Source organism: Osmerus mordax, chromosome 23, assembly GCF_038355195.1.
Source record: "Osmerus mordax isolate fOsmMor3 chromosome 23, fOsmMor3.pri, whole genome shotgun sequence".
NCBI lineage: Eukaryota > Metazoa > Chordata > Actinopteri > Osmeriformes > Osmeridae > Osmerus > Osmerus mordax.
This window is the reverse complement of record NC_090072.1, coordinates 3,695,286-3,707,444: the sequence shown is the minus strand read 5'-3', so window position 1 is coordinate 3,707,444 and position 12,159 is coordinate 3,695,286. Positions and strand designations below refer to the sequence as shown.

Sequence of the window (12,159 nt, the reverse complement as noted above, 5' to 3'; positions counted from 1 at the left end):
GGGAAGCCAGTGGAGGGAGATGAGGAGCGGGGTAACATGGGAGCGTCTGGGTAGATTGAAGACCAGACGGGCCGCCGTGTTCTGAATCCTCTGGAGAGGGTGGGTTGCGCATGCTGGGAGACCGGCGAGCAGCGAGTTGCAGTAGTCCAACTTTGAGAGGACAAGTGCTTGGACTAGCAGCTGGGTGGAATGCTCAGACAGGTATCTCCTGATCTTCCGGATGTTGTAGAGGGTGAATCTACACGACCGGGAGACCGCAGCAATGTGGGCTGTGAGGGGGAGCTCGTCATCCATGGTCACCCCGAGGTTCCTGGCAGAGGATGAAGGGGTCACCGTCGCCGATCCCAGGGTGATTGAGAGATCGTGGGAGATGGAGGATTTGGCCGGAATGATGAGGAGTTCTGTTTTAGCGAGGTTCAGCTGGAGGTGGTGCTCAGTACCAACCGTAGCGGTTGCTAGGTAGGCGTTCTTGTGACGTGTGTGGTTGCGTCAGTCTGTGATTTCAGAGTGAGGTCACTGTATTCCCAGAGATATATATCGATGAGGTTTAATTGCCTGGGTGTGTTTCCTCCTAGCTTGCAGCCATGCTTGGAGCTGTAACTGTGTGGGTGTGTGACTGTGTGGGTGTATGTCCCTGCACCTGGCCCAGACGGCATCAGGTAGGGCCCTGAGTTGCGCTGATCAGCTAGCAGGGGTCTTCAGTGACATCTTCAACCTCTCCCTCAGCCTATTTGTACTCCCCACCTGCTTCAAGAGGACCACCATTGTCCCTGTGCCCAAGAACTCCAAGGTCACCTGCATGAACGACTATTGCCCGATAGCACTGACCTCTGTCATCATGAAGTGCTTTGAGAAGCTAGTCAAATCATTCATCTGCTGCTCGCTGCCTCCCACCCTGGACCCTATGCAGTTTGCATACCGGTCAGCCTACAGAGAGGAGGTTGATACCCTGACATCATGGTGTCTGGTCAATAACCTCTCTCTCAACGTTAGCAAGACTAAGGAGATGATTGTGGACTATAGGAGGCGGCAGGAGGAGGAGCATGCACCCCTTCACATCAACGAATCCGAAGTGGAGAAGGTCAGCTGCTTCAGGTTCCTCGGGGTGAACATCAGCAATGATCTCAGCTGCTGATCATCGGCAGGAAACTCCCAGCCCTACAGGACACCTACCACACACGATGCCTCAGGAAAGCTGGCAGGATCCTAAGAGACTGTTACCGCCCATCCTTCAGTCTTTTTACCACTTTGCCTTCTGGCAGGCGATACCGAAGCATTCTGAATGGACATTGATATGGACACTGATCCACTTCTCACTAGTCACTTTACACAGTGTTTACTCTCAGCTACTGGTTGCACTATCAGCAATATTGCACTATTGTACTTCACTTGTCTTAGGTTAGGATAGATTAATGATGAATAAATGTAGATTATAAGGTTAGTATAGGTTATAAGGTTAGTATAGGTTATTATGGGTATTAGAGGTTTAGTATACTGTATTTAATATTGTATATTATTTGTATATTAGGAGGTTTACTATATTTTAGTTGATCATATATGTAATCTATGTTCTGTGTAATTGTATGTCATGTTACGCCAGGTTGCTTTAATTTCAGTGCCCAGTCTGACCCTGTGTTGTTCTGTGCATCTGACAATAAAAGACTTGAACTTGGACTTGAACTTGTTTTGTTGATTGTGTGTGATTGAGGGTGTGTGATTGTGTGTGTGACTGGGGGTGTGTGTGTCTGTGGGGGCGGGCGGGGGGAGCACTCAAGTCAAATAATGAAAGAAGACAGGTTATGTATCGGGATAGCATTTCAGTTTGCCTTTCAGTTTGCCTCAGTATCATCTGAATAAAGTGAGATGTTCGTGTCAAAAGCAGTTGACATCTTATCTTACCCAATGTCGCTGCTAGCCATTTTGGTGCCCTAAGCATAATTCCTTAATGATGCCCCCCCCCCCCCCCCCCCCACTTCGAGAAAAAAGTGTTTGTTTTTGCCAGTTTATCCAACAGACGTCATTGCCTAATTTGTGTAATTGTCACGGCTGTTGTGTGGGAGAGAGGAATAGCATTTGTTGGAGAGACAAAAAGTAAAAACACCCTAAATATTTTTAGAACTACAAATGAATTTTGAAAGTGTTGGGTGTTTTGGTTTTGACAAAGGCCATCAAATCTCTAAATAACTTAATGACTTTAGTGCTTTGTCTATACCCACATTAGGCTACATCAATTATTTATTTGTGTGACAATGAAGAAACGTTTACATTTATATATATTTATGTACAGTATTTATTTGGTGCTCTGTAAACCAGGGCAGGAACAACGGTGGCTTAGCGCATGCGTGATTCATTTGCAGTCTGGATGCAGAGCGTGTGGGTCTGCTGCTGTCTGCTCTGACTGCAGCTGGGACTGTTGCACGAGGCTATTGTGAGACTGACTGCCTGTGTCAGTGGCGGTTCTAGACAAATTTTACTGGGGGGGGCAAGGGGGGGGGGGGCAGTGTTTAATCAGAGGGGCACATAAAAAAACGGAAGCAAATTATATTTAAACATTAAATACTTTAATTGTGCTCTACATTACAATCAAACAAACGGCTCTGGCTCTTCCTCTTCCAGCTCCTCAGCTCTCTCAATACCTTGATATTACATTTACATTTAGTCATTTAGCAGACGCTCTTATCCAGAGCGACTTACAGTAAGTACAGGGACATTCCCCCGAGGCAAGTAGGGTGAAGTGCCTTGCCCAAGGACACAGCGTCAGTTGGCATGACCGGGAATCGAACTGGCAACCTTCGGATTACTAGCCCGACTCCCTCACCGCTCAGCCAACTGATATGTTTTTCTCACTTTTTTATTTACTGGGGTAAAAAAGGCTGCAAAAAGGCTTCCTCGTTTCATGATGACTACTAGAAGAAGAAAAACAACGTGTAAAAAAATATATATATATGTATATATTTCTTTATTATTATTCAGGCAGCTCAGGGGGGCCACAGGGGGGGCCAGGGACATTTTTACAGGGGCACTGGCCCCTGTAGGCCCCCGTGTAGAACCGCCCCTGCTGTGAGTGCTTTGGGACGCGGAGGAGCTCACGGCAGCACCCGGTGCTCGTTGAGGACATTACTGCAAAACGTTCCGTGCATTATTATGCACAATGCTGTTTTTAGGGGAGTGGAATTCTGGTAGGGAGTGAGATTTCTGTTATAAACCAGGCGCGTCTGACGTTAGGTTTTCCCGTGCACCCCCCCCCCCCCCCCCGGGCGAAGTTTAGCCTGCCGCCCCACCCACCCCCCGGGGCCATGATTACCCCTACCCCCCCATAACCGTCAACGGCACGACAATGAGTGTGAAGACACAAACGCATTACCTTTTTTTATGTCAGCAGAGGGCGCCAAACACAAAGAAACGCGCCGCGCCTCTGGTGGAAACACAAGCACTGACTGGAGTTGTCTCAATCGGCTCCGGCCACCGCATCGAAGGCGCGCTGCAGACACGCACGGTGTAAACTTGGCGCTTCAGTGCGTGCCGTTGAAAAATACATCAGCGATTATTTTTCCTGGGAAACCGGAACTTACTTGTCAAGTTTCACATATAGTCGGTGGATCTTTTTTGTGTGTTCGACACCTCGAGGTTAAAGGTTGTATTGGCTCAAAGGCTATATAGCCTACACGCACTCTTCCATATCTTTAAAGACGCTTACACCTGGTCATTCGAGCTCAAGAAAGGTAAGAAAATAACCACTTTTTACATCTAACCTGGCTAAATGTTCCGTCTTTCTAACGGATCACGGTCCTAGGAAGCGGTTAAGACAGTCTGCATTTATAGTTTCAGATGCTACCATGCAGTGCTTGGTATCACTGTAATATTAAGGTTTCATGAATTTTCTTCTAACCATGGGCTTGCATTTGGGTGTACATTTTCTTTGGGGGGGGGGGGGGGGGCGGGGGGAACTACTAAGAGAACTACTTATACTATAATAAATAGAAAGGACACATTGCCTTTCCTGCATAGAGCTGCTCATTGTTCCAATGCGTCTCCAAGTTCCAACAGCACTGCTCAACAATGTGTCTCTTGTGTCCTCCTGCACGATGTCTCTCTCCCATTCACCTCTCCCCCCCCTCTCTTCCCTGGACACCAGGCATGGCCGTCCAGCATCAAATCACCACGGTGACCACTGGCCACAGCACGGGGTCATGGAGCACAGGAATGTGTGACTGCTGTTCTGACATCGGTGTCTGTAAGTCACTTAACCTACACTGCACACCAAATCACTACAAATGATGCTAACCCACATTTTTTTCTTCTCTCCTGTACCAAATATGACTTTCACATGTTTTAACTCGAGTAACACAACTGTATCTTTAATGGAATGTCAGACACCAATAGAAATGAACACATAACACCAATAACTAATGTGATGGGGTTTTGAAAAGAATAGGAGCAACTAAATTAGTATTATAATGTGACTACCTAAATAATTATTCAAAAGAATGAGAAGAAAGATAATCATTGCTTTCTCACAAAGCACATAGTGACCTTGACCAAACAGCAGTCAGACCCACCCACCAGACACACCTTTAACCAACCAGACACACCAACCTTTATTTCAAGTTTAAGGTTTGCAACAAGCACAGGCATATTGGAAACCTTGGTCCAGCCTAAGTCGTACGGTTCTCCCTCTCCGTTTCTTTGAGTGTTGTATCAATAATAGATGTTGTAAGTATGTTTGGGCTTCCTGTGCGGTCCAGAGAGCTAGTCGATGACCGTGTGTTCGCATGTGTTACAAGCTTTCCGGAAAAGAGAAACAACAGAGGCAGATGGAGAGGAATCAATGCTGTGGTCACAGACACTCCACATGTACATTTGCGGTGGGGATTTCAGGGCGGGAGAAAGAGAGAGACCATTACAGTCAATCAGGAAATTCATCGCAGCCTCTTAAGTAAAACCATCCATATCATGCCGCAATGCTAATATGCACAACCCCTGCCACCAGGTTGCTGCGCCTATTGGTGTTTCCCCTGCATGCAGTGTCAGACGGCTTCGCAGCATGGCTGGTGTTGTTGCCTGCCTGTGCTGGACCCCTGTACCTGTTTCGGCATCTCTTGCTGCCTGCGCAAGTCCATCCGAGAACGCCATGGCATCGAGGTAACCACGGACTACATTCACTGTTTGCATGTCACAGTATGTCGTTGGGATTGTGACACCTGGGGAAGACGTCACACACCCCAGTGTTCACTCTGACGCCACGCCAACCATAATGTTCACCGTTAGAGCAAGGAGGTGCTCGGACCATTTTTACAACTTTTTTTTATGATTCGTTCCTCATTATTCAGTCGTGACACAACATTTGTAGCACTATCTACGATCAGTTCTAAAGTGACGTGAATATAGTGGGAATCGGAAGCTCCGCTCTGTGAAAAGTCTAAGAGCAACGGACGAGGAACAAGTTACTACCACTAGTATAAGAGGACAATACTGACCAGTATACTACTGGCAGTAAACAAATTACATGCGCGGGTCTCCTCATTTGTTTAGGAAAATGTTGTATAAACAAAGATATGGGGCTACTACTAAGAAGCAAATTGAAAGATAACAAGGAAATTCTGCTAGACAGAAATAACCTTTGTACAGGAACGCATTTTATTCCCTCCAAGCCATTGGCACACAAATGTAAGCACCATACACAAGTTTCAGAATGTCGCCCCAAAACAAAACCCATTGTAAACGTTTACTGTAAGCAGTGAGGTACTTCTGGCATCAGGATGTCATGTCTGTGCAGAATGGGCTGGAGAGTTACTTATGGATGATTAGATAAAAACAGAACTAAAAAGGTTCATCCAGTAGTACAGTAATGGACTTTATTTGATGATATCCCATTTGAACAGGTTACTGGATCCTCTCAGTGTTAAATCAAACCCAAGCCAAACCACGTATCATCTGGCCCACTTCGTTTTTCGCATTCCATTCGCTTATCTTTTATCCTCCTCCCTGCCTTAACCTTGAAATACTAATTTATCCTCTGTCTCTGTCTCTCTCTCTCTCTCTCTCCCTGTCTCTCTCTCTCTCTCTCTCTCTCTCTCTCTCCCTGTCTCTGTCTCTGTCTCTCTCTCTCTGTCTCTCTGTATCTCTCTCTCCCCAGGGCTCATGTATGGGTGACTGCTGTAATGTGTTATGGTGCTACCCCTGCACATGGTGCCAGATGTCCAGAGAGGTCAAGCTGCGTGCCGGCCAAGGGGGCACCACCACAGTGATCACCCAGCAGATCATGCATGGCTAAGTGTCCTTCCACCACCAAACGGCTCATCTTCCTAAATCTGCTATCACAACAGCCACAGTCATAGATTGGAGTAGGCTTTTTTGCATCATATCATGCATCCAGAGGAATTCGTTATTTCTCCTTTCAGTTGAAAGATTGCAGTAACATAATTAGTTGATCTGCCATACCTGAATCATAATAATTCCACTTTTTTTGTGTGCCTAAAATCTAAAAAAAGTTTGTGTTGCTTTGTTCGGTCAAGTATTCATGGTCTATTAGTTCATGATGTGTGTCTACTTTCTTAATAAAATCAGTTGCTGTACTGGTGAAGTGGTTCACTCGTGTTTAATCCTGCCCCAACCTGTCATGGTTGTATACTAATTGACCTTTGGATAGATTTTCACTTGAGATATCAAGGATGGGTGTGTTTCATAAACGCTCATTAAACACCCACTTCCTATTGTGCAAAAATGGGTGTAAACAAAATGCATCACCTCTTTCTGATGATAGTGTTGCAGTTATATGCCATAGCCATGGATATCAGTGCGTCAATCAAGGTGTGCTAGACACAAAAACGATGGTCTTGGATCTGATACAGAGGTGAATGTTTGTGGTATACAGATAAATGTTTTTATTGCTGGAGGTTCAGTCACGGCAAGATTAGGTTTCTGATTCTCTCTTCTCGTTGGAGTCCGCTACCTTGGAACTACAAGTCTGGCACTGCAGGGGACTATGCAAACAGACACAGGCAAACTTGAATTATAAACAATGTATTATGTACTGTCAATACTTGTGAGCAGGCCTTATTTCAAATACGGACGACACTCACATACACATGTGCCTACCTGCCACTCTTAGCGGTCAGCTGGGTAGAGGCGGTTCGAACCAGCGTCCCAACAGCTCCCAGTCCCTCCAGCTGGACGCCCACCTTACAGAACACTGCCACAGCCTGCTGGGTTCTGGGGAACACACACACACACAGAACTGAACATGACTATTATAACAATGGAGACAAACAGTTTGTGAATAGCATGAACATTTGTGAATGCTGATCTTTTAACAATGAAGACAAATCATTTGTGGAGTGAGTGGATAGGTTGTCTACGGCCCATTAAAGCCTGGCCTTTATCAAACAAGGGCTTTATTTCTAAAAGCTAAACATACACAGCTAATCTCAAACCATTTCACCTGCCTATTGACAAAACCAGGGATAAAACATGGGCAAAAGCAACCTCTAGATGAGACTAAAATGAGTCATCAGCATGAGAATGCCTGTAGATCTACAATGTAGATGTTCTCTGTTTAAATGTTCAGTTACAACTACAAACAGTGTATTAGCAGACGCTTTTATAAGCAACGCACAGCACAGCGCAGTTTCGAGCCTGCAACCTTTTGCACTCCAGTCAAGTGCTCTAAGCAAGTCCAACTGTCAAGTTAAAGGGAAAAGGAAACCAGAGGGAAAACAGATTGCTTAGCATTTCTGCCTTCCTTTCTCACGACTCCCCTCCTTCTTTTATCTTTCTTCATCTCAGACCTCCCCCTCCTATGTTGCTTAATCCAAAACAGTCCTCCCTCCCTTCCCTCCTCGGTTTAACTTCCTTCTCCTACGCTTCTCCCTCACTGTCTCGGATTTCTGTTCCTTCAACTCTCGGTTTTTACATCTCTTCCTCAATCTCTCTTTGGGACGTTCCCCAGCCCTTAGGCTGCACTTCCCTCTTTCACACAAACAAGACCGTTGCTCAGAACGCCCGTTTTGCGTGTAGCGTATTTGATGTGGAACATTTTGAGCATGCACAGCCTTCTCCCTTAACTGTATCCTCCATGTCCTCCCCTCATTTCATACGGTCATCAACCGCTGACCTTCCAGGAAGACCAGGAAGACCCGCACGCTTCGCCCCCCCCTCTCCTCGGTCATTGTCTCACTCACAGCTTGGTGACGTTTGTGGCCTGCTGGCGGAGCAGTTCCATCTGGGACGAGATGGAGCCATGGCCCTTAAGCTCCTCCCTCTCCTCGTTCCACTGGCCCAGCAGGGCTTCCATGGTGTTCTGGAAGTCTTGCACGACTCCCAGGATTTCCTGGTGCTCCCGATGCTCCTCCTCGTGGGTCAACCGCAGGCGCTCCACCTCGGTCCTGCAGGTCAGGGAGGGTCAAAGGTCATAGGGGAGAAAATGCTCAGTGTCCTGCATGTTTCTGTGTTTCCTTCACCGAGTTACTTTTAATCGTTTACCGACAATGTTTGGCGCGAGTGTGAGGGCGCCTGCCAGCTTATGACTGTGACCTAGGACCTGTGCCCACCTGAGCTCCTTGATGGCATGGAAAGCGGCTGCTCTCTCCTTCTTCCGCTGGGCACAGCTGGGCAGGGCTTCGTCGATGCTGTCGGTCAACCGCGCGCAGCAGTTTTTGTTCTGGTAGGACTCGGGCAGGCAGGTCTCGGACGGGCACCTTGCCAGGCCGCGGTGCCCAGGGCAGTGCTGGTGTGTACAGTAGGCATCGCTCATCTGTCTGTCCTCCGAAACGTCCGAGTCGGGCTCGGAGGGGGGCGGAGCCGAGACAGGGGCCGGGGTCACGGACGAGGACGGGGCTGCGGGTGGCGTGGGGGTCTTGAGATCGGAGGTGTCGCTGGTCTGAGCCTCAACCAGGTGGGTAAGCAGGGTCCTCAGGGTCTCCTGGTAGTAGGAGTGAGAAGATCTGGTATATAACCTCCCTTAGGGAAACACTTACTGCACGTCCAGGAAGTTGTGTGTATTTTATTCTTTTGATGTATACAATTTTTCTTCTAGCCCTGTGTATGTATGTTCTCCTAGTCCTCTTTTTAACCTGCAAGTTCTGAGTTAGGATTGTGTTGTTAACCTGCAGGGCCTGCACACTGCGATGAATCAGCTCCATCTTCCACTTCACACTGCGGCTCTCTCGCTCCACTCCTCTGCACTCCTCCTACCAGAAGGAAATCATTTATTCCTTTTTTTTTCTTCCTCAAAGTGCCAATGTCAGTTATCCATTTATGGGTTTGTTTCCTTGTGAAGGAATGAGGATATGCAGATTCTAGCATTACAATGGCATGTCTGTTTAAAAAAAAGTTTAAACAAAAGCTGATACTGTATTTCTGAACTGGGAAAGCCATTAGCTCTAACAGAATGAAGAAGCCGTGAGGACTGCTTACTCACCTCCAGGTCGTACAGGCAGTGGGCTATTTCTGAAGGAATGAGTCTCTTAGGCAAACTATGGAATTCCTGTTAGGACATTGGCCAAGAAACAATTTTTTTTTAAACAAAGTTGCAGTTATAATCTTAGTGCTGGACCTCTTCCTGTTGAATACTCAGTATGCTTTCATTCACACCCCAGTGAAGTGTCAAAGTAACTTTACACATGCACAAACACGAAAAAATGTACACACCCACACACAAGTGTACTTTCAAAACCACAAAAACACACACCTCGTACTTACTGAAGATTACTTTGTTTTCCCCTTTAGATCACAGACAAATCCAACCCCTAACCATGAATAATGAGGATGCCCACCATAACAGTGAGACCATTTTTCAAGGTCCAAATTGATTTGTCTTCAAGTCACCCAAAATGTGTCTGTAGAAGTCAAAACGTCTCTACAAAAGCCATATGTGAACCAGCTAGTGTGTCAAATCAACTCAAATGATCTTACAACAAAAAGAATCTTATGGCTCCACTTGTTATTCTGCTAGTTCTTCACCTGCAAGTATTTGCTGGAGCTTTCCGTGGAGCCCCATGCGACATCATGTCTGTTTTTCCCTTTAGGCCTGTTGGCCACTATGAGCCTCCCTTCCTCTGCCTCGTCCTCTTCATTGATGGACAAGAAGAACTCGGAAACTTCGTCCTCAGGTCCTGCCTTCGTGCTGCCGTCCCTGGCATCCTCAAAGCTCACGCTCTCCGCCACTTCACCCATCTTGGCGGCGCTGCACTTCCCCTCCCCGCTGGCAGGCACCATGTCCTCCAGGGAGGGGCGACTGCTGTGGCAGCTGCCCTTGGGGTTGAGCTGGGTGTCGCTGGTAGGGTGGAACTCCATCTTGCTCAGTTCATCCCTGGAGTCTGAGCCAGAGAGGGAAAGGGGCAAAGGTCGAGTTTAAGGTTGAACTTGAAGTTGTTTCAAATGGACACAACTACGTCTTTAAAGATCAATCTTAACGCATCCTCCCCTCCAGGAAGATTGATGTAGGAATGATGTCACGTGTCCTGCTCAGTACAGTGCAAAAAGGATTGCCTGGTGAACCAGCCGTGACAATCGAAAACTCATATTTGGATTACTAAAAGGTAACAACTGCACATCCTTTTTCTTTGTGACTAGTGATGTGTGATCATCAGTCATTTCTGTCATTCTATCCTTACGACCAAAGTAGGACACCAATGACAGCAGTGGGTCGAAACCATGACAACCCTGTGGTACACACAACAGACAAGTGTCCCAGAATCAGCCCACATTTTAACCAAGCATGTCTTGTTTAGCGCTCTGCTGCAAGAGAAGTGGAACTCTCACATTTCCTGTCCGTTTCACAGAAGGAATGTAAACTTTCACTTTCCTTTCTGCTGAGAGAGAGAGAGGAGGGATAGAGAGGGGTAATGATTTTTAAGGAATGCTGGACTGAATGAGAGAATATAAGAAGAGAATGTGAGTGTAAGAGAGTTCCCTAAATAATGTTAATGGGTAGCAGAAGATCAGGCATAAGGGAGCCTTCCAACTCTAATTATTTACCAGTACTTGGTACACTGATTAGACTGAGATTAGGGCCATGCTTTACTTACTGCAATCGCAGATGTATCGTATTGAATACGATGTATCGTATTCAAATCCGTACGAATCTTACCAGAGTGTACCGGGAGCCTCCCCTCCTGGCTATCTAGAGACACAGCAGAGTGCGCCGTGCGGGGATTATTTAGGAGGTCTGTGGAAGCCAATGAGCGGCGAATTCCTAAACTCCAGTGATGCGACTGTTGTCTGAGATAAACAGATTCAGAGATCAATAAACGATAAAAAAAAAAGTTTAAAAAAGTAAGCCTACGCAAGTAAGCCTACGCAAAATGATCCATTTTCAGAATGGATCATATTCACGTTTCTCATCATTGAGATAAAAGGTACTGTACCGGAGCAAAGATGGAGCTGTGGTTTCTGGCTGATCAAAAGACGTGTCCAAATCATCGGTTGCCAACGCATTCTCGCTGGCCTGTCGCAACTCCTGCGACAAGAATATAGTGGTGCATTTGGAACTATCCTCCATTCTTTTCATAATTCCGCCAAAACAGATCGGAGGGTTGAACGTGGGACTGGATCTGCAATAGCCCACGTTTTGAATGGATGTTGTTCACGAGACAACAACCATTCAATTTAGCGTTTTCTTGCCATGCACATATTTTTTAAAACCCTTAGTTTCCAACTGTGACGTCACAATGAAGATAATAAAGTACAAACAACTTTACTAGGCATGACGTTTCATAAACCAATGGATGTGCTTGTCCCCGGATAGTGAGATTATAGTTTCTGATGGGAGAAAGTTTACTCTACCTCCAGGTGGCAGCATTGCCTAAATCTAATCGACACAGTACTGAAGGGATATGACCCTGATCACTTACGTAACACTTACAGACGTGTCACTGATAATAAACAATTTAAGCATTTAAAAACGAAATACAGTAGGCTATCAGAATAAACTATGTAAAGTCGTACATGCTACATCTGAGTAGTGTTAAAAAATAACAATAAAAAAAATCTGAAAATACATTAAATATAACCGTTGCAAGTTAAATCTCGGGTAACTGGAGACAATAACGAGTTTTGAATGAACCTGCTGTGTCTGAAGGCTACGTGATTTACACTTCCTGTGCGCGCTGTCCAAGGTGCTTAGCTGTCACTTTGGTTAACCGACAGATAACCGACGGA

At 46.2% G+C, this 12,159-nt stretch overlaps 2 protein-coding genes across 2 annotated transcripts; one reads left to right on the top strand and one right to left on the bottom strand.

The window, feature by feature from the left end:
- The first annotated feature begins 3,580 nt into the window (after positions 1–3,580).
- ponzr1 (plac8 onzin related protein 1) lies at positions 3,581–6,426 on the top strand. Its single transcript, XM_067261670.1, has 4 exons — positions 3,581–3,722; positions 4,136–4,234; positions 4,991–5,142; positions 6,137–6,426. The coding sequence occupies exons 2-4, from the start codon at positions 4,138–4,140 to the stop codon at positions 6,272–6,274; spliced, it is 387 nt and encodes a 128-aa protein (XP_067117771.1). The 5' UTR covers positions 3,581–3,722; positions 4,136–4,137; the 3' UTR covers positions 6,275–6,426.
- A 359-nt stretch (positions 6,427–6,785) lies between these two features.
- On the bottom strand, positions 6,786–10,293 carry LOC136967364 (uncharacterized). The gene is made up of 7 exons (XM_067261131.1): positions 9,961–10,293; positions 9,419–9,484; positions 9,105–9,188; positions 8,550–8,920; positions 8,181–8,384; positions 7,099–7,212; positions 6,786–6,983 (listed from the first exon to the last, which is right to left on the bottom strand). Exons 1-7 carry the CDS (start codon positions 10,291–10,293, stop codon positions 6,914–6,916), a joined length of 1,242 nt encoding a protein of 413 aa, XP_067117232.1. The 3' UTR covers positions 6,786–6,913.
- Between the last annotated feature and the right edge of the window lie 1,866 nt (positions 10,294–12,159).